General features: G+C 52.1%; 1 protein-coding gene across 1 annotated transcript; it reads right to left on the minus strand.

Moving 5' to 3' along the window:
• Nucleotides 1-1,871: 1,871 nt before the first annotated feature.
• On the minus strand, nucleotides 1,872-20,437 carry RGSL1 (regulator of G protein signaling like 1). Its single transcript, XM_072867242.1, has 22 exons — nucleotides 20,425-20,437; nucleotides 19,481-19,563; nucleotides 19,132-19,206; nucleotides 18,228-18,357; nucleotides 17,161-17,265; nucleotides 16,665-16,826; nucleotides 15,524-16,488; nucleotides 14,883-14,945; nucleotides 12,864-13,092; nucleotides 12,099-12,189; nucleotides 11,562-11,696; nucleotides 10,033-10,226; nucleotides 9,424-9,541; nucleotides 8,811-8,907; nucleotides 8,236-8,365; nucleotides 7,013-7,193; nucleotides 6,138-6,276; nucleotides 5,373-5,497; nucleotides 5,094-5,206; nucleotides 2,448-2,543; nucleotides 2,257-2,321; nucleotides 1,872-1,964 (listed from the first exon to the last, which is right to left on the minus strand). The coding sequence occupies exons 1-22, from the start codon at nucleotides 20,435-20,437 to the stop codon at nucleotides 1,872-1,874; spliced, it is 3,402 nt and encodes a 1,133-aa protein (XP_072723343.1).
• Between the last annotated feature and the right edge of the window lie 1,096 nt (nucleotides 20,438-21,533).

A 21,533-nucleotide genomic window follows, 5' to 3' on the forward strand; every position in this document is an offset into this window, starting at 1 on the left:
ACACTGGGGAAAACATCAGGCTGCCTCTCCTCCTCACAGGGTCAGGGAGGATGGGCGAGTGCCCAGCGAGAGGCTAGGCAGGGTGGAAAACCAGTGGCAAGGACAGCTGGACAGTATTGCAGCTGAGTGGTATGGCAGTGCCTGATGTCGCAGCCTGGGGGTAAAGCTGTCCTGGGAGCCAGGGGCAGAGCCAGCTGCCAGAGTTAGTGCTGCTTGATGTGCTGATGGCTCCCAGCATCAGTGCCCATCTGGGAGGTGCTGCTGTCTGCATTTGCCTCGTACAGGCAGGCTTGCAGACCATGCATGGTGCCCAAGGGCATGCTGATTTGGCCCTACATGCTTCATTCCCCTGCTGTCATGCCTGTACGTTGTGCATTTGCTGTGCCTCTGCCTTTTTCCCCTGCTCCTTCTTGGTGACCCGAGGGGCAGCTGGCTCAACCTGATGTGATAGGATCAGGTGCTCCCCATCCTGTCACTTGTGTGCCGAGGACATGCTTGTGTGCACAGGGATGGCCCCAGGTCAATGTGTCTCGTCTGCTGCACCAGGAAAAAAAAGTCCACAGAAGCAGTGGCGTGAAGATGGCTCTTAGCCATGGTTTTGCTGTGATGAGCTTCAGGTACATCTGTGAAGCCTTCTAGGGACCAGGCTCAGCTGGGCTCAGGCTGCAGAGCCTGAAGTGTTAGTGTAAGGCATGCAAAAATGCAGCTAGCTTTTGGGGCAAAATCAAGTTAGAGCACAAGGGCAATTTTGAGAAGCTGGTCACAGTCCAGGTTGTAGGAAGCTGATGCCTACTCCTAAGTCCCTCATTTATAGAAATGTTGTTGGACTTTGGGTTTGTTGGGTTTTTTGATCCTCCAGAAGCAAAGCATGGATAATCATAACTGACAAATATGAAACATGTCATAATCTGCCTTAAATGCCCCTGTGTTGTTTCCAGGATGCAGTCTTCTAGGATTTGAGGGTTAAAAAGTAGCTAAAAATAGCTCAAAAGTTACAAAGCTGAGAGCTTGTGAGGGAACTGTCAGAGGCAAAGTGTGATAAAGGTCATGGTCTTTTCTTTATGAGGTCCAAAGTACATTTGGGGTTTCTGCAGCTTCTGGGTGAATTGGCAAAGCCACCCTGACTCAGTTTCACCTGGGGAAAATGAAGGTCTTTCTTTGATATGATTTGGTTAGTGCTTTGTAAGCATACTGGCTTTTTAAAAAAAGGCTTTAAAAAAAATGCCAAGGCCCTGAGTCAGGCATGAGCTGATTTTGATTGGAAAATCAGAAAGGCTTTGGCAAGACAGGCATCATCTCACCACCCAGGGACAGCTGAGTAGTAAACCAGGTGGGCTCTCTTAGCCTTGCCACCCACAGGAGGTATTTAATTTCTGTATTGAATTGAAAGCATGGAGGGGTGAGGAGTTGAGATAAGGTTGTAAGGCCTGCCAAGCAGAGAAGGGCAATCCTGGTCCTTGGTGAGAAGTATGGCTCCCTGTGCAGCAGGGCTCTGGGGACTGGTGGTCTTTAAGGACCTCCATCCTCAGGCAAAGTATTTACTGTTATTGCTTTCTGGCTTTAAGCACCTTCCAAGTGTCTTGTAAAAAGACCTCAAAGGTGGTGTTGTGCTGTGTACCCAGTGTGATTCATTTAGTTACTGGGTCCCACCTATGGGCAATGCAGTCTTCTACAGAGGCACGTGAGGGCAGACTGTTGTGTGGACAAGGGTGTCTCCTTGGGTGGAAATGTGTGTGGTGCATCCCTGCCATGGTCACAGAGGTGCAAGCTGCTGCGCTGTGTTACCAGGCAGGCTGGAGGATGCTGTGAGTTGCTTTATTTTTAGGTCTTATTGCTGATTAAGTGCAAACTATACAGTGTGTCCAGGCTGCTCAGCTTTCTTGGAGCACACCCTGGTCCTGCTCAGTGTGGATGGTAGGTTGGGAGGTCTGTTCTTCCTTGGAGGTCTGTCCTTCACTTGCTGTCTGCAGGGAAGGGAGAGATGTTGCATCAGTGGCCACTGCTCATGGTGGCAGGGTGTGAATGATGAGGGATGAACAGCACTGCTGTGTGTTCCTGGGGGGGTGTTCAGGGCACGGAGAGGTGCAGCAACTGGGGATTTTCTGTGAATGTTACTGGAGATTGTGGGGGTGACCAGCATCCTGCGCACACCCACCCATTTGGCCTCTGGGTTTTAAGGGGAGTCATAGTTCTGCTGCTCCATGTGCTTGTGCTGGTGTGGTTTGGGGGAGGTGGACTACCTCTGCTACCACCTACCTGCTCTGTAGGACAGGAGGCAGACTTGCTGAATGAGAGCCTTTTCTCAAGACTTTTATCTGAATCTGAGAAAAACAACATGCACAAACTTGCCATCATGGACCGCTGCAGGGACCCCTAAAGCCCAGCTCCCATCCCAGCAGCTGGAGCTCCCCTTGAGAGCAGGAGCACTGCTTTCAGCCCTGGCTCACCCTTTTGCTCCTCCATTGGCTCCATTTTCTTCTGGGGCTGTGGCAGCAGGATCTGGACCCCTTTCAGGAGCGTGAAGACAATGATGGGGTGATTGTCTGGTGAGGGAGAAGAGATCAAGTGGTACTGTGTGGCAAGTGCTCTGATAGCAAATGAGGGAGGACAACAGGATGTGTTGTCCCCTTTGAACCCCATGGGGCTTGTATGGAGGTCGAGGAAGGCTGGTTGAGCCAGGACATGAGTTATCCAGATCTCCTTGACTGCAAAGCTGTTTGGGGGCTGCAGGGCAGGGGTGACGTGGTGTTGGCTCTGCTGCAGGGTCAGGTGGGTCTTGGGTGGCAGACAGGAGCCTTGTGAAGAAACGGGATTTGGCACAGCTGCCCCCACGCACAGATGTGCTCTGAGCTCCCAGAAGGAGCTCTGTGCTGATGCCCACGAAGTGGGGTGCAGGCAATATGCCCAGTCTCAACAGGACCGGCCCCTCTGCTCTGTGTAAAGGCACAGACAGTGCCACAGTGACGCCTGGTGATGGGAGATGGATTCGTGTCTGGCACCTTCCCAGCTGTGCACACACCGTGTCTGCACAGAGCAGCAACCCTCACAATAAGAGAAAAGTAAGATGTGGGCGATAGGAGGTTTTCTCTGGAATTACAGGTATCTTCCCTAGCAATTTTGGTGCCTTTTAAAGACAACATAACCAATTTTTCCCAGCTGAAAAGCAGGCTTTTTATCTAAAGGACAGAAAAGCAAGATCCTTAGATAAAGGTCATCGGTGAAAGTGTGACAAGGTGCAGAAAAGTGTCCCGAGCAAAAGGTGGCACAGGCATTAGCACAGTCAGAAACAGCAGCTATTTTTGGGTGGTACGCTGATTTGGTTTCCTCCTCTCTAACAGTCAGGGTGCTGCAGTCAGGGCTGCCTGTGGGTTGGCAGGCAATGCAGAGCAGGAGCCAGCCTGTGCTGCACCCTGCAGGTACGGCCCTGCCCTATCAAGGCATGACAGCATCTGCCCTTCCTACTCCACCAGGCTGAACGTGCCAGCCACGCAGGCTAGGACAGGAGAAATGAGACAGGTCTAAGAGGTCACACATCTCTTCCCATGACACACCGCTGGTGCTGAGGGATTCTATCTGCCTGCCTCTGGTTATTCATCCCTGTGAGGTGCTACAAGGAACTGTGGCTTGGGGAGAAGAGTTGTCTCAGGGACATTCAGTGCAGGATTAATGTCCATGTGAGAAAGATCACATGGACATTAATCCATGAAAGTCTTTTCTACGTGTGCTCCAGCTGTCTCTCCAGAGCAGTATCTCAGTGCACTCGCTCTCTGAGGCTCCGTGTAGTTAAATATGGGCTGCACCGCTTGGGCAGCGGTGGGACTGTCCTAACCCTTGGCGACAGTTTGCACTGATTGAACGTATGTCTCTCCCCACCAGTTTTCTGAAGACCTTGGCAAATATGTTCCTTTGTCCCAGATAACACAGCAGGTAGCTCCTGTGTAACACAATGCTTCTGGCTTGTCGCTAGCTGGGAATGCATGTGTGATGGGTTAGGTTTTGTCTGTCTTTTCTGGTGGCAATAGGCTTTTGCATTAAAACAGCTGTGTTTGAGAAGGCCCTAGAAGTGTAGTGAGGCTCTGTAACAAGGTGGAGACTCAAGCTGAACATTGCATGTTATCTAAGGGAATACCCAAGGTGTGGGGTGGTTTGAGCTAATAGACATGGCTTAGCAGCCTTGGAGCACACCAGCATGGGGGTTTGTTACCCCAGCTCGACTGCAGAGCAGGAGCTCAAGCACCTGCCTGTAGGTATCAAAATCTTGTAAGTCTGCTGATTTTTTAACCAGAACTTGACAGTGATAAATGACAGGGAGCAGAACACTGGCTTGCTGACACCCACTCGACCGTCAAAGCAAGATTAGTTCATGCCTATTTTGGTTTCCCCTTTAATCAAAAAAAACAATTAGACAATTAGAAATGAATATTCAGTCAAGGAGCCAGGTTGTCAGGCAGACTGACAGCACTTAGCACCACTTTCTTTGTGTTTTTCAGTTTAGTGTTATTCAGTGTATGGAAACTAAACAAGTGGATGAGTAAGGAAACAAAAAATCCCTTTCCCCAGAGATGTCCTAGTGAGTGTCACCTCAAATCCTGATGAAGCTTTTTCTCCATTACAGATGTTCAAACATCCTCCATGTAATGCCACTGAGCCTGGTGTTTGGCTGCATTGTTCTCCTCCTTTTCCTGCTCCCATCTGACTTGCAACCCAAAAGATTAATTGGTTTATTTCTGTTTTAGGGTGTGTGCGAGAGTATTTTTAACTTGGTTTTTGAAGTAAACAAGAGTTAGGCAACAGCTCTTTGCTCATTAAGTCTCTGCACCCACTTCCCTATTCCCCAAAGAAATGTCTAAAAACCCACTGGGCAATTTTGACTGAATTTGATGGGAAGGAATGGTTTCAAAGATGCTTCATTTTCCAATAGGCCTGCATCACATACATCCTCAAAGCTGTGTGAAGCGGCTGTGTGAAGGAAGGAGTTTGGCTCTTTTAAGGACAACCCTGTGGGACACCAAAAACCCATATCTGGACATCTCTGCGTTGGAAGAACAAGCCTGAGGACAAATGTGGAGCAGTGGGACAGGCACTCAGCTTACCTGGACTGTAGATATGAGATGATTCAGAGGAGGTTTTTGTATTGGGCGAAGAGATTGGCACCCTGTCCTTTGCAGAGACCCGAAAGCTCCTCATCACCTTCCAGGTGCAGAACCTGTATAAGAAATACTGAAGACAGCAAACCTCCAAGCAGACAGCTACAGCTGAGCTCCTGGGGAGTATCTCATCTGCATTTTCATCATGTCAGAGGAACAGGTGGCTGCAGAAAGAGGCTGGCATCCACAGAGCCTCTGCCACCTTGGGAGAGAGGGGATAGGTACCTTCTCCAGAAGTGCATCAGGATGGGGAAGATGGTGACCTTGGCCCTGTGGTAGAGGACACGGTTCAGTAGTCCCTTAGAAGACAAACTCCAGATTAAATCTCTCTCTTCTTCAGAGATGTTTACCTGGCCACAGAAGAGAATTTAGTTAACCAAAGCAGTTTGTGGCACTCCTGGTGGGCCCCAGAGGCATGTTTCTCTCCCTGACCCCACCTTGCACTTCAGCAGTCCCTAAGAAGAGATACTAGTTACGTTCCGGCTGACTGTCCCAGGTACAAGGGCGGGATCTCCCCTGGATTTCTGTGGAAAGCACTGTGCTTTGCTTTCCAAAGGGAAAATAGGCAGAGCCATGGCTACTATAGGGGAGGTGGATGCAGTGGGGAGGGGATGATGGTAACATTGACCTCTGGAGACTGAAAGGACTGAACTGGCGGGGTACAGCACCTATCCTAGTGCTTCAGCCCTGGCATTTCTCCAGCAGGTAGGAGATTTCACCATCTCCTTGTCCATGCACTTGTTCCCAGTCTGTCTGGGTCAAGTGGTAGCGTAGGTCTGGTGGTGGATCAGTTCCCATCCCACAGAGCCCAGGTGGAGGTCCCACGCTCCAGAGCATGCTCTGAAGCTTCACAGCATGCTTGGCTGGAGCAGATCCAAACCTCTGCCTGGTTCCCCTTTCCCCACAACTGCTCGCAGCTGTGATGCAGTGGTCTTGAGCAATGAGCAGACAGCAGCCTTCAGCCTTCCTGGGTGGGTCCCAGCATCTTACCCGCAATTTGGGGGGGATATCAGAATTCAGGAAGAGTTTGCTGATGATGGCAACTTTCCTTTTGAGAAAGGCAACTTCCTTTTCTGACTGCATGTTGTGGGCTGCCAGAGCTTCAACTGAATCAGCCAGCCTGGAAAACCTGCAAACGCATGGGGGGGTCTTGCTCTGAGACAAGTGCTCTGACTGCTAGGCTAGACAGTCATGTTCTGTCTTAGCTCTGTATTTACTGGGTTAGAAAAAGCAGTCCACGAGGTGTGGAACAGTGAAACAGGTGGGATGGAAAGCCACTTCCCTCTTCTATTGCCCTTGTGGTCATGGCATTCACCTGGAGGATGTGAGGTTTGCTCTTCTTCAGGAAAAGGGGAACTGAAACCTGGTCTTGTGCATGTGGGGGTGTGCTGACTGCGGGGCTGTTGAACATCCGCCATGGCTTGCTCTTACAGGTTTGTCAGTCAATGGAGAAATGCCACAACTGGCATGTCAAGAAAGGTGTAGGCAAAATGTTAGATTGCTTGGGACTATCAAACCAAAAGTACTTCTAGGATACCCAAACAGGAACCCTGAGCCAGGGGACTTTTTCTGGTTGAAATGAAGGCTTTTGGGGGTTCCAGGGGCAGGTAACCATGAGCAGATTAGATGTAGACAGCTACAGGTTGAGACCTCAGTTGTGTCTTTTGTTGCAATGTGATGTTCAGCCTTGCATAGAGGTGCTGATAGGAGTTTAGGGGTGGCAGCACAGCCCTTAGTGTGTGCTAACAAATCCATGGACCAGGCTTTATCCCCTGCTGAGAGATGGGCACTATCTGCAGGATGGGTTTGGGCGAGAGCCAAGGGAGACTGGTGGTACCTGAGCACCCGGTGGAAAAGGAACTTACTTGTCAATCTCCAGATAAAAGCGGAGGTCATCGACGAGGAAGTTGATGGTAATAAGCTGGCTGTTAAACAGGTGGCGTTTCACTAGTACCACCTCCTTGTCCAGTGGGGTGCTGGCAGAGGCCGTGTGGGAGTGGAGAGTGCTCGTGGTGCTGCTGCTCTGCATCAAGCCGATGGGTAAGTCTGAGAGAAGGGAAGAGCTGTTGTGTCCTGCTTCTCCCAGCACTGGGTTTGAAGCCAGCTGGGCATCTGATGCTGAGGTATACCCTGCTCCTTCACCTCCCCTGTGCTTGCTTTTCCTGCATGCAAGTAATTTGCTGAGGGTCTTTCTACCTAGATGGACTACAGCCTTCCTGCAGCCAGGCTCTCCAGGGAATTCAGACCCATTCAGCGTGCAGCCTTCCTCCTAGCTTAGTAACCTCCTCCATCCGTCCTCCTCTCTGCACTCATGGAGTGCCTGTGTTCATTGTTTTCATAGGGGATGGCCACAGTATATTAGATCAAAAGTCTGCCTGTCTGCCTCACCGTTATCCTGTCTCTGACAGAGGCCAGAAGCAGATAATTAGTGAGAAGGAAAGGTAAAACATCTGTGTTATTTCCCCCATGTACAATATTCTCCAGCTTCCAAACACTTTAATTTCCAGGGACTTCTTGATCTAGATGGGGTTTCTGTGTATTTAGCAATTTCAGTGGATTTCTTTTCTAACAGCTTTTCCAGCCTCCTCTCAAACCTATGTGTAAATTTTCAGGATCTACATGCTTTGGCAAAGCACTCTGTAGTTCATCTCCATGTTGCATGGAAAAACATCTCCATTTGTTTATTTTTGGCCTGTATTACCTTAGCTTCATTTACTGCCTCCTGTTCTTTGTGGAAGGGATGCAAACTTGCATATACATTATTGCTTGAGAGAGATGCAACAGCATCATGGGGCACCCGCATCAGAAAACCAGATATTGCATGAATGAGCATGTGTGCATGTTGCCTGGGCAAAATTCTGGACCTCATCTCCTGACTCCAGCACCTAAGTGTGCAAATTTCTGCACAGCAACATCTGGCATCCCGAGACACCCGCTATTCTGGCTCTTTATATGCCTCCAGCAGAGAAAACTAAGTCAGCATATGGGGATGGGAGATGAGCCACAAGTTTCCTCCATTTACTTCTCTGCCTAAACCCAGGACTGTCTTGGGGAGGGAGGAGAGGGGGTGGCAGGAGTCTAGCCATACTTTCCTCCTCATTTCCTAGTTCCTGACGGAGAAAGTCCTCAAACTCTGCACGGTGTTTGTCATTGTCCATCTCCCTCCGGAACTTGCAGATGCTCCTGACGATGTCGTGAATGGCATACCAGGCCCACCGCTGCAGAAACATGGCACAGCTTGTGTCAGCCAGCAAGCACAGCCCCGGGGAGCCAGCTGCTGGCTGCAGCGGTAGGGCTTGCTTCCAGACAGAGCCCTTCCCTTTGGACCCACCCCTGTCAGCTGGAGCACCAGAGCCCAGCCTTGGCAGTGGGATTTGTGACCCAGCCATCATCTTTGCTTTCCAGTATTTCTGTGTATCACTGGTGGCTATAGGTGATAGTGTGAATCACTTAGCCTGTCCTGACCAAATCTGGTGGAGACTGCATTGAGCAGGACTCCAGAGTCTGTAGGAGTGAGGCTTTACCTATCAGCTGCCTTTCTGCAACCCTCCAAGTCTGACCCCCTTGCCGCATTCATGTGAGCACTGCTTGATTCACAGCATCTCCTCTCTCTCCTGCCTGGAAAACATCCTCAGCCTGCCAGCAGAGAGGGTCTTTCCTTACCACCTTGTCTGTCATGAAGTTCCTGATCCCATGCTGCAAATGAAGGTTAGACATATGCATATTGCTCAGGGGGAACAGGTCCTGGTACTCTTTAAACCTGCCAGATGGGAGATCAGAGAGAGAGCATCAAGGCCAGTCAGACGCATGAGGAGGGCAGTGGTTTGGTGGGAGGGTGGCTAAGTAGGGGGAGCAGCTGATAGGGATAGCCCTGGGTTTGGGGTCTCATGGGACTTCTGTTCCTGGAGGAGGTTGGAGAAAGGGATGGGGGGCTGGATCCCCTCCCTTGGGCTCTGTTCTTGCATGTAGCAGGCTTGGGAATGTCCACCCTGCTTATCTGCAGCATGTTTCCTCCTCCAGTCCAGCACTCTACAAGCCCAACAGTGATTTGGTCCTCATGGGACAAGCCCTGCCAGCCTTGCACAGGTAAATGCATCAGCAGCTGCAACAGCAGTTTTGCTGGGGTGAGGGGCTGGCTGGGACTTTGATGCACTGGCTGATAGTTCATAGGGAAACATGTTTGTAGCAGTTGCTGTCTGTCACCTTGGGGTTCCCATGGGAAGGATGTGCTTGTGTAACCACTGGGCTTAGGAGCCAGCTCAACCGAGGTCCTCACCATCGTTTTTCCATTGCTTTCTGGACAAAGATCTGTGCTGTCATCAACATGAGGGGGCTGACTACTTCGGCCTCCTTTACTTCTCTGATGATGGAAGTGTGGCAGTCTAGCTGCTCCTCTGAAAGAGAATTGCAGTCACTGTCTGCCCCTGCCAGCCACCCCCGAGCCACCATGACATCTCTTCCTACACTCACATCTGCAAGTGGCACCTTGTCCCATTTCTGCCTGCCCTGTCTGCTGTTTGCCAAATTTGGTTGTCTCATCCCTTTTCCTTTCTCTACTGTGCTAATTGCATACTTTGGGAGTGAAGCTGTGACTCCACGAGCATCTAAAGGATGCTCTTCCCTAAAGATAGGGAAAACCTATGTGTGCCACTGCAGGAATTGCATGTTGCAGGTCTTGGTCAGTAGATCCTGCCAAAGAAGTAGACCACCTTCCTAGAAATATAAGTGGCAGTGGAAGGCCTCAGCAAATAAATGCTCCACTGGACGGGAAAGGAGAACTGGCAGGTCCCTGCAAGAGGATATAAAATCTGCAACCAGCATCCAGGTCAGGGAAAAGAGGCTTTCAATATGAATGGAGTAAAGTGCAGGGTGGGAGGGTGCCCACCAGCTGGGATTTCGGCATGGAAATAATTTCTGACAATGCTGTTAATGAGGAAGCTCTTTGTCTTGGGGTTGGTCTCTGCAACTAGCTTCTCCACGGCCATCCAGAAACGCAGTGGTTCATCTGCGTTGCGCTCCTCGAGGAACTGCTTGAAGAACTGCAGGTGGGCAGGGTTGTGCAGTACTTTCACGAAGTGCCTGTAGAGGAGGACACACCAGGAGATGTGATCTCTGTGCCACCAGTGACCTGGAAAATAGCCAGGACTTCTGTGCTTACTTCTCCAACAAGAGAGACACACCTGAAGAAGAGCTAGAAATGTGGATGAGTGGTATGTGGGATCTGTGAAGCAGATGGGCCAGTAAGGGTACTGGTGGAGCACAGCCTCCCTTGTCTGTCTTGCCCATAGAATCGTTTAGGTTGGAAAAGACCATTAAGATCATCATCCACGAGCCACTGGGAATCCAGGGGGGATTCTCCTGACAAGCTATTTCTTTTCTGCATAGATGCACCTGCCCAACACCTTTGCTGCCATGTAACCAAAGGAACTGGTCTCAGCCTGAAGAGGAGGCTTCACCCAGGGAGTTGAGAAGAAGGCAGGACTTTGGGTTTGTGATGGAGACCTCAGAACCTGCAAATGCACTGGGCAGCCCTGTGGAGACCAAGGGAGGGATGCAGGAAAGGATGGGGCACCTGGAAGGACTAGTGGGAGGAGGAGGTTGTGCTCCCCTCTGGCAGTTGCTGGCAATGAACAATAATTGGCACTGGATGGCAGAGGGCTTAATGTATTTGGCCATGGAGAGGGTGTTCTGGAGTGGAAAACTCTGGCCACTTGCAACTGGTAGATCAGGAGATTATCGATAGATGTAAAGCCAGAGGACAGCTAAATTGAAAAGATTCAGCAGAGCTTTGGAGAACCAGAGCTGGGAGTGGACTGGGATTTTTGGGTCATTCATGAGGTTAGCAAGCCCTTATTTGAAGATCAGTGGACTGGGTCAAATATTTTCTTTTAAGTGTGGCTACTGAGACAGACTTTCACAATAAAAGCTGGTCCTACTCAGGACTTGTGTCCTGGTTACTATTTATATCCCAATGTGGAGCTGTGAGGACTCATGTCTGGAGTATTCCCAGGAAGTGAGACACAAGCCACATGGGGACATTCATGTGGTCAGCAAGTACAGAGATTTAAGTGTGGTCACAGGGTGATTTTAAGTGATTTTTCTGGGAATCTGAGAGCTGCCCAGCTGTAGTACATGTGGCATGCCAGAGAGTGATTGAGGATGAGGTGCATGAGATGTGCACAAGATGTGAGGAATAAATCTGAACTATGGGGCTGGGGGTGTGTTAAAACATTTTTCTCCTTTCTCTGGTAACTACAGTTCAGACGCACAGGCCACCCATGCCTACATCTGAGAGGTCCCAGTGATGAAGCAGGGAGCAGTGGCACTACAGGAAAGCACTGGGAAAAAACCTACTTCCTAAAAGAGCAAAAGTAGCAAAAAAACAGCAAAACCCTGTGCTGCAAGGTGCCAGACCTGGGTCTTCTAGATGGCTTCTCTACTGCAACAGTGGTGGACTTTGTTGTGCTTGATTTGTTTTTTCTCACAGGAACAGTCGTCTTCTTTCTGTTCTTGGGTTCAACAGCTGTGGGGACAGAACAGGGTTGGCCCCTTCCTCAGGTGAAAGCCAGAGCCACAGCTCTCCGCAGGGCAAAGGACCCCAGAGCCACCATGGTGATGTCTGCATGGTGAGCCCGGCTCAGGAGACACTGGGTGCTGTGGGAACTCTTCACCTCTGCATGGTTTGACCTCCTTGGCATCTGCTTCAGAGAAGCCCTCCCACTCCCACCCTCTCTGGCTGGATTAACACCCCAAAACACATGCCTTTCAAGAGTGGCTAGGCCTCTTTCTCCTTCTGGAGATGTTCTACTGGATGATGGGATGCAAGCAGGGAAGACCTCTGCTTGTCCAGTCCCCTAAGGGTATACTGGAGCACCTGCAAAGGCATGATGGTTGGGAGCCCACCCTGCTTCTAGCCTGCTCAGACTGGACTCACCAAGTGATGGGCACAGCAGCTCATTTTCCTTGCTTGGGCTATCCGCAGCCAGTGAGGGTTTCTGAACAGCCAGCTCATTTGACATCATCTTCTGGGAGTCTGCATCAGATAGAGAAGAGGGGACAGATCCCACGTTCATTCCTTCTGGCTACGACAGCTCTTCAGCACTTGCTCAGAGTGCTGTATTGTGATCGTTACTCACCCTTCCTTTCCCCTTGTGTGTCCTGTTCCCATGATCTACCTGTGACACTGCATTTCTCAGGTACAACCAAGGCCCCACAAGCCACCTAAGGGTTGCTACAGGCGACTGCTGTCACTCTCAGTGCACCGGCAGGTGCCCAGAAACTTGATCTCATTCTCAAAAGATGATGTGAGAAGACAAAGCTGAGGTGTTAGACCAGCATGGCCAGTCCCAGCACCCACAGGAGAAGGTCAAGATGTGGAAGTGGGGTGACAGTGGCTGTCGCTGGCTTTGGGTTTCAGTCACTTTGCTGCAGCCTCCATTTGATCTGGTGACCCAGGCCAGTCCAGGGATGTGGCATTTATTGCCTCTGATACTGGCAGGAAGGAATTTGGCCCATAGGTCACTGCCAAAGCCTGAATTACAGTTGATGGCTCCCCAATACCTTGTCCCAACCCACTCCATGATGTCCGTGCCCTGTCAGCAATACAGCAATGCATCTGTGCACTAGGGGCATTGATCACCACAGGTGCACAAAATATGCTTTATCAGCCTGAGCCAACATGAACCACAGCAGAAATTCAGAGCCTCCTCTTACCAGTGCTGCACAGGAGAGGTTCAACCTCTGCCCAGATGGAGCCCCCTTTCCGGAGGTCCTGAGAGGCAATTAATCGCCAGTGCTTGGAGGAGAGACCTTCCAAGTTCCTCGTGCCATGCAAGGCCTGGCTCAGCTTCAAGGACTGGTTTATCCGCTGGGACTGGAGGAAACATCCGTCTTTCCCAACAGCGTGGCCTTGCATCTCAGGCATCGGGACATCGCTCTGCAGAGACTACAGCGAGAAGAGCAGAGGGTGATTGCACAGAGCACATAACCCATCTGAGGAGCTGCTCCTGCACTATGCCCAATGGGCTAGCTGCACGTTTTACTGTGCCTTAGAGTACAAACCTACCCAAGTTAGATCTCTGCTTTAGCTTTAAACTATCTGGAAGAAATCTACATGAGCATGAAGCTCAGCATAGACCTTAAACCTACCTGTGCAGCTGCTTAAAGCTGGCTCACATCTGCCTGCTGGGACATACTGGGGACTTGCAGCAGGTCCTCCAGGTAGTCCAGACAATGGCAAAGGCAGCAGCTTTCCTGAAGAGGTCAACATCCACCCAGGAGGGCTGAGAACAACCCTGAAGGTGTCCCCGGCAGACAGGTAACCTCATGTGCCTCTTTGGTTGGCTGCTATCCCTGGGACTGGCTCTGGCCAGTGCCCTGGGAATGCCTCCCTCACCTCCTGCTGAGACCCTCCTGCAGGTTTTGGCCCTCCCCACTAGCAAGCAGTTTGCACGACTTGCCAAGCAGCAGGGTCAGAGTGGCTGGTTTCTGACCGAGACACACACTGCTGAGAGCAGGCACCAAAAATAACCCTGCTAAGGCCCCAGGCAGTTCCCCTGACATCAGTGCAGCGAGACCTGGGAGGAGTTTGGCTTAGGGGATGGTGCCTGTGGAGAGCATGGCCTCGACACCTGCTGAAGTGCTAATTGCACTCCCAGACCAGGTCTGTGCTCTGAGACGTAATTTCCTTGACAAGAGATGCTTAAAAACCTGGGCAGCTAATTAACTTACAACCAAGAGCATTTAATGAATCGGGGTCAGGAGCTGCCAGCTGACTTTTCCAAAATGCTCAGCTCTCACTGACTGAGGTGCTGGCATCTCTGTGAGTCAGGTCTTTGGGGGCACTAGCCCTGACTGCCTCTCCCTGCCATTTCCAGGATCAGCTGCTGATTTTACATTGCAGTTTGGGGAAAAGCCTAATGGTTGGTTTGAAGAATACCGTCTGCAGTGAGCAAAATTGCCTGCATACGTTGTGCAGGGATGCAGGTGGGATGCTCAGGGGTTTTGGTCTGTGACAAGGTTTCCTGGTGTAAGGCTAGCATTTAGGGAATTAATAAACATGAGGTATTATTGGGATTTCTGCTGCCAGGAGGGATAATAGCCTGGGAAGATGATTGCCGGTATAACTCTGCTTTCTTAAATCATCCCTTTACACAGTGAAAAAAATATATGGAAAACTTGAGCGTGGTTGAATCATAGGCTAAAAGGCTGCATGCCCTCTTCCCCCAGCGTGCTGGCCAGGCGCTTGTGCTGGGACAGGGACATACACATGTGTGTCTGTACATGAGTCACATTTATAGCAGTATTTGCTGTGGGCAAGAAAAAAAGGGGGAGAGTTAATTCCCAGAAGTGGGCAACCATGAGGCAGTTACCTAGTGCACTGCCTGCTGCTGGTCTCATCCCCGCCTAGCCTGAAAACCTGCGTTTAAGTTTCTCCCTGCTTTTGGGCCAGGTCATGGCCTGTCTCGGGGGAGCTCTTGCAGGGCACGCCTGCAGTGCTGCTGATTACTACAGGATGCTGTGGTGGAAGAGCTGAGGATCATTGCTCCGGGCAGCTGGAGCAGGGCAGGCTCTGCTGTATCACCCTGCGGCAGCATTGGCCAGGGGACACCATGGGATACTGGCTACTGCAGCTAATACTGGGCTTCTCCTCCCTCCCTCTCTCCAACTTTTCACATTGCCACTGGTGCCTGCATATCCACAAGGATGCCCGTGTCCCCTGTGCATTCCCTTTACCATAAACTGGAGGAACGTCCTGTCGTCGTCAGCCAGAAATTCCTCGTAGAAGCAGCAGAGCACCTGAGGAGGAGCAAAGGTGGGTTGTCCTCAGTCAGTGCTCCAGCAGCAACCACCACCCCCAGCCCCACCGTTCCCTGAGGTCACAGTGGTGATGCCATGGGCAGGTTACACCTCGCTGAGACAGCCAGGACAGCTCTGCCAGGAGCTGTACACCCAGGCTGGTCCATTGCGCTGCTCAGAGGCTGCCCAGAAGGGCTTGGGTTGTAAATGTGTTTTACTTGTGTTGTGCTGGAACCAGCGACTCAGATGTGAAAGGATGGCCACTGCGCTGCCATTCCCTGGCCCTTGGCAAGTGCATCTAACAACTGAGGTCACCAGCTGCTAAATGACTGCTTGCCTCTGCTCCACTGCCCAGCAAACCAGTGAGGATGCTCCTCTCCACTGGCCTGGTGCATCCTGATCACTGGTTCCTGTGCAAGGTGGCTTGTGACTGTAAGTTTTTTCCCTTTCTAATCTCTTTTAATCTTCATTTTCCAAATACCTCTCTCCTTAAACATGCCCACAGCCCTCACACCAGCTCAGGGGTGCCAATGCCAGCTGCACCTCCCAGCCTGACCACTGCTAGCACCACTCTGTACCTTGCAAATCTCCTTCTGGGCTCTGAATATCCAGGGGGAGAATTCTGCAGACATCAGATGGTTCTGCAAGTTCCTGAGAGTCCTGGTCTCCAAGGGAAGCTGCTGAATGGTGCCCTCCTCCAGGTAGGTCTTGCATATCTTCTCCCCAATCAAATGACGCAGAAAGAAACTGTTTTCTCTGCTGGGGTCCAGCACCACAGGCAGAAATTCCTCCAGGTCATGCCACAGGTCCAGAAGATGAGTCTCCACAGACCGGTTCTGGCACTTCAAGAAGTCCCTGAAGGGCCGTCCTGCACAGCAATCAGCGCTAAGGGCCCAGGGAAGGAAACTCAAGGTCTTGACTGGCTTTTTCAGGGATGGCAGCTCAGAAAGGGGTGCAGAGGAATGCAGGTTAGAGAGGACTTTCTCTTCACAGAGGTCTTCCAGATGAAGGACCTGCTCTGCATTGGGTCTAGGTCTTTTGGGAGAGATTGCTCCTCCTTTGCCTCCAAAGGCAGTGTTTTCAGGGTGCTCTGACTGCTGAGCATTCAATCCCAAAGCATTCTTATCCAGACGTGATTCCTTTGTGCTCCCAGCTGGCCCCGGCTGCCTTTCTGGTTGCACCTGAAAACTGGGCATCTTCATTTCTTGGGTGTCTCTTCCCTCGTTGACCAGAGTCCAGATCTCCAATTTGGCCTTCTTGCTGCAGTAGGGCCTTGACAAACCCTGACTCCTTTTAATACGCATTGTGAAGAGATTCTCCGAAAAGCCTGAGGGCTCCTGTGAGTTGGTCCGTAATAAATGCTCCTGATACTCCTGCAGCAGAGGCCGGCACGATTTCTCTTTCTCCATGCCCACCTTGCAGTGAATGAAGAATTTAGGGAGCCAGTAACTCTGAATCATGAAAAGGGCCCGTTCCTGCATCTTTCTTAGGATCTCCCTCCTGGTGCTGATGGGCTGAACGTGCCTGGCTTTCGGCAGTGACCCTGAAATGGATGCAGGGGATTATGATGGGGGGCTGGCTCCATCCAGACCTGTTTTGTGCCAGGGGATTTCCCCAGCCAAGCAAAGCTGCTGATGGTATCCCATCTCCCTGGGAGCATCCAGGAAAGGCCACCTCTCTGGAAAGGCACTGCTTGTCCCCAGCTCCTACGTTTCTTACCAACAATGGTCCTGCAGAGAGCGACGATGCTGGAGCCTTCACGCAGGTGAGTGGCTTTCAGCTTGCAGAGCAAGGACAGGTAGAGGTCCCTCTGCGTCGCATCTGACTCGTCAAGCCCCAGGAGCCTTTCGGTGGTGAGCCAGAAGTTGGTCAGTTCTTCCCCTATGGATCAGACAAGGGATGGGAGTTGGAGGGAATCTCTGAAAGTCCCACTGATGAGCGAAGCAGCCCGTGTTTCTGAAAAAAAGAAAGAAGGAAAGATCACCTGGATGAACCAAGGGAACAGTGTCGAGAAGAGCCAGGGTTATGCACCTCCCTGGCATGCAGCGCCCATGCTGGGGCTCTGCTGCTGGCTCATCTTCCAAAGCCCTGTTTGGGATCGCAGTGTCTCCTGTCCCACCAGTGCTTACCCGTGCCCTCAGCTCTGTGCTGGTGTCCCGCTGGGCATCTGGCCCACAGCTGGCTGAGAAGGGGCCACAGAGCACCCCGTGCCCACCTGCTGTTCCTTGGACAAAGGCCCGAAAGCGCCACATGCCCTGGCTCCCACTGATGCACTTCTCCAGCAGCCACTGGTCAGCGCTTTGCCAGTTCAGCAGTTTTGCTGTCGGAGAGAGTGCAGAGCACGGCATCAGGGGGTGCGTGCAGGAGCAGCCCCCAAGAAAGCCCTCCAGACCCCACCAGCATCCCCCCCGGCTCCCTGACACAGGCTGCCAGAGGGCAGCAGTGCTGTGAGCCCGGAGACAAGCAAATCGCACTGAAATGGGAGTTTCAGACAGGATTGTGGGATGTTCATAAGGATGCAGTACAACCCACTCATGTTAGAGTCTGCCCAGCTGTCGTGCCTCTTCCCCTTGCAAACGTCCATCTTTTTTGCCTGTGTTTGGGGCTTGCCCTCAACCTCTTTCAGCTTGAGGTTAAACGTGACTGGAGAAGAAGCAGCAATGCATTCAGAAATGGCACTGGAGGAAGCCTCGATGAATTGCTTATTTTTCTGAAATGAAAAACGGCATCCCCACTGCCATAGCTTTCTTTCCAGTGGCCTTCCCTTGCGTTGACACGCAGGCTGACAAAGCAGTTGGCTGGTCTGAGATGGCTCATTTTAGGGGTAAACTGAGCACAATTCAGACTTGCTGCTGGTAGGACAGGCCACGGCATAGGCCTGTTTTCCCAGCGTAGGATGCATCAGACGAGGAGCATATCACAATACAGTGTGAGAGCTCTGGGCACCCTGCATAGCAGCAAACCTGAAATGCCAGGACCCCAGTTTCCCATGGCTGAGGATGCTCTCCAGCCCTGCTTCACCCATGAACTACATGGTAAACCCTGCTAAGCAGCTCTTTCAGCTCAACTCCACGGAGGCAGCGAGCCTGTACTAACAGGGCTGTGGGGTAAAGCCCCACTCATCCCATGGAAACCTTGGGATCTGCTGCATCCCTAAAAATGGGATGTGCAATGCCTTTTTAACCCAGAGCAGAGGCACCAGGCGGTGACAGCCCCCGGTGAGAGGAAGCCCTGCTGCAGTGGCAAAGCCGCTCCGATTTCCTCCATGCCGCGATGACTCACCTGCTTCCCCCGACCGAATGAAACCCAGGAGCTTCTGGCAGAGGACGAGGTGGAGGCACAGGCTGGATTTGCAGAAGTGAGGCAGGCGGTGCTTTTCCAGCCAAGCCAGTAAAGCTGGGGGGCTGGGATCCTGCGTTGCACCCCCCACACCCAAGGAGAGGATTAGGCTGTGAGCAAGGAGCCGTCTCTTGCCTGGGGATTAGGGTGAGTAACGGGCCCCTGCTATGGGGGAAAGAGGCAGGGAAGGCACTGTGTTGCTAGACGGCGATGCAAGCCATCCCTGTGCTGAGAAAGAAGGGGGATACTCGAGCTATGGCCCCTGCCCGCATCCCCCTGAGCTTTGCCTGCAAACCTGGGAGACCCAGCACTGCGTGGCTGCCTGCAAGGCTGCCTCTCCTCGCAGCCTGCCTGCTTTCACAGAGCCCAGGCAGGAAGGCACAGCAGCTTTCTGGCAGCACCAAGAGGAGCAGGTTCCCTTTTGCTATGGGATCTGAGCACTGCAAATGGCGCTTGTGGCTGTGGGGAAGGGGGACATTGGTGGGGAGGGCTGAGCCAGTTTGAGGATCAACAGGACCTCGGCTCCTGGTGAATTCAGGAGGAATACAGGACACAAGGGGCTGACATTTGTGTCTTCCTTCCCTGACACCACACACACTCTCTTTAACTCCAGCTATCGATGTTTACTGAGTGCTGGATGACCCCATAAGCTGCCCACGCACCAGGACTTTAAATGGCTTGTGCTCCTCGCAGGGCTCAAAAGCAAAATGATGCCTGGGTTTGAAATAATCCCCCAGCTGCACAAACAGGAGAGTGGCCTGGGCAATGAGAAACTAGCTCCTTCCCTCCCCTGCCCTGTGCCCTTCCTCCCTCCTCCTCACCCTCCCTGCAAGGGGCATTTTCTCACCAGGTGGTTTGGCAGCTCTGGCCAGAGGTCCCACTGGCCCGTGCTGCTGATGTAAATGGGTGTCTGGCCAAAAACCTGTATCAAAAGGAAAGGGTAGAGCTGAAAGAGATGGAGGGTGGCAGGGGAGCCCAGAGCCCAGCTGTTCTAGTTAGTCCTCACTACAGAGAAGGGCATCGTCCTTCCTTTCAGATCTCTATCTCCAAGCTGAGGTCCTCAGGTTTCCCTAATGTTCCAGCCTGAGTGTGGTGTATTCCAAATTTTCCTGGGGCCTCTCACACCACAGAAGCTGAAAGTTCACCTGAAAAGAGCTCAGAAAGGTCCCAAGCTTTATGGTGCGGAGTGGACTTACGGGAAGATTCAGAAACGTGTTGAAAAAGTCAACAAAAACGTTATCTCTCAGCAGAAGCCCCATGTCCGTGGAGGCTATGGTTGCTACAAGGGGGAGAAGAGAAAGTTACCTGGGCTTTGTGTTGCAAAGTGAGACACAAATGTGAACCAAAAGATGAGTTTTTGGAGGCTGGACCAGAACAGCTCTAGGGGATGTGCAGTATGGGCTCGTCCCGTGCACACACAGGAGGATTTGGACCTGGAACAGTCCATGAAATTTGGGTCCCGGTGCATCCATGTGCTCTGGGTGGGCGGCAACAGGGTGTTTGGAAAGCACCAGGTTCAGCCGCACACAGGAGCTGGAAAGTTCGAATAGCAGCTTCCTAAATAGCAAAGGTACATGGTTTGTAGAGACTGGGCACAAATGCGGTGGCATCTGTGGGGCAGGAGAAAGGAGGTGCTGTGGCTGGAGGGGACAAGCTGTGCTCGTCCACCTTACCCAGACAGCATGCATAACCCTGCTATCTTGGAGAGGAAACGTGCTGTGCTCTGGTGCTGCTGCTCCAGCCCCACTGCCTTGGTGCCCTCTGAGTCCTCTTGCTCAGGTTCTGGTAGCAAATTCACCCAAATTAGCAGGCACCATCAGGCTGGGAGCAGGTTGTGGCTCTGGGTAAAGTGACAGTCGCTGCAGACCCCCACCCCATCCACCCAGGATATCTAGGTAGTGTGCCAGTAGTGCCCAACCCCTCCCACTATCCTGTGAAGTTTTATTCGTGTCTGGATGCGAGGTGGGGGCTGGCATCAGCCTACTGATGGGTGGATGCCCTTGGAAATGTCCACTTGTGTGAAGGGACAGCTGTGTCACAGGGAGGACCCATGTTTCAGAAACCTAATGTTGCTTTTTCCCCTGCTGTCCCCTTTGGGGTGTGCTTAGAGGGGCTGAAGCCTCCAGCAAACGTAACTCACCGGTGGCCATCATGCTGCCGTATCCCAGGGATGTGTTCTGGAGTGCCACACTGCTTGTGACACACTTGTCCTGGGAGGTCCTCGGGGGCCACAGGGTTCTCAGCACCTCCCTCTTTGCTGTCATTCAGGTAAATGTCACTTTTCTAATCACCAGCCCTGCAAATGCAGTTGGGCAGTCCTGAAATGAAACCCTTCCCCTCTCCCCACTTGGACAAACTTCTTGCCTTCAAACCAGGTTCTTGGTAGCACTCTGTTAGCGTGCATGGTTACTGTCAGCGCATCTGTTCAGGTGGTGATGGAAATTTCAGAGGAGACCCTGCTACGTCTACCCCAGACAGAGCAACCCCAGATTCTGTATTAGCTGTCCTCCTTCATCAGATTTGGGACTGAGGCCCAACCTTGGAGACCCTCCAGTGGGAAGAGGAGAAAGAAAGAAGGAAGCACAGCTCTCTTGCAGTAGCAGTGACCTGTTTCCCTGGCAGGAGGCAGAATCTGCTCCCAAGGTGGGTATTTGATCCCCCAGTCTGTAATGCCATGGTGTCAGACCTGGCAGGGCTGCTAGTGCCCTCCAGGTTTTGGGCACCATCGTGCCTGGGGTCTCTGATGTGCCTTGTAGCAGGGAAGTGGGTCTGCTTGTCTGTGGCTCTGTGCTGTCAGTGGGTGTGGGAAGGGTTTCGTGGCCTCTCCTGCACTGGACATCTCTTCTGTGCTTGCCTAAGGGGGGCTGCAGGATAGACTCTGCCAACCTCATGTTTCTAAGAAGCCCTGAGCTTTCTCGGTCTGGCCATTAGCAAAACGCACTTGTGTTATATGGAGTGTCATGTCCCCTTCTGTTGCTGTGGCTGCAGTCCCTGTTACTGTCACCTGCGTGGTCAGAGGCAGGTTAAAACACACACAACGGTGTGCAGCCTCCCCGGAGCCACCTCTGTGCGGAGCGGGGGCAGGCAGCGGTGGGGCAGGGCGGCTGCCTGCACCCCACAGGCTCCCCAGGAGCGGGGCCACCTCACGAGGTGGCGCTGTCAAATCAGGAATGTGAAGCTGTCCCCAGCAGCAACAGGGCTCTGCATCTCAGCAATGCTCTTGTGACTCCACAGCCGCAATTAGTACGG

The sequence above is a fragment of the Ciconia boyciana genome, chromosome 7 (assembly GCF_034638445.1).
Source record: "Ciconia boyciana chromosome 7, ASM3463844v1, whole genome shotgun sequence".
NCBI classification, from domain to species: Eukaryota; Metazoa; Chordata; class Aves; order Ciconiiformes; family Ciconiidae; genus Ciconia; species Ciconia boyciana.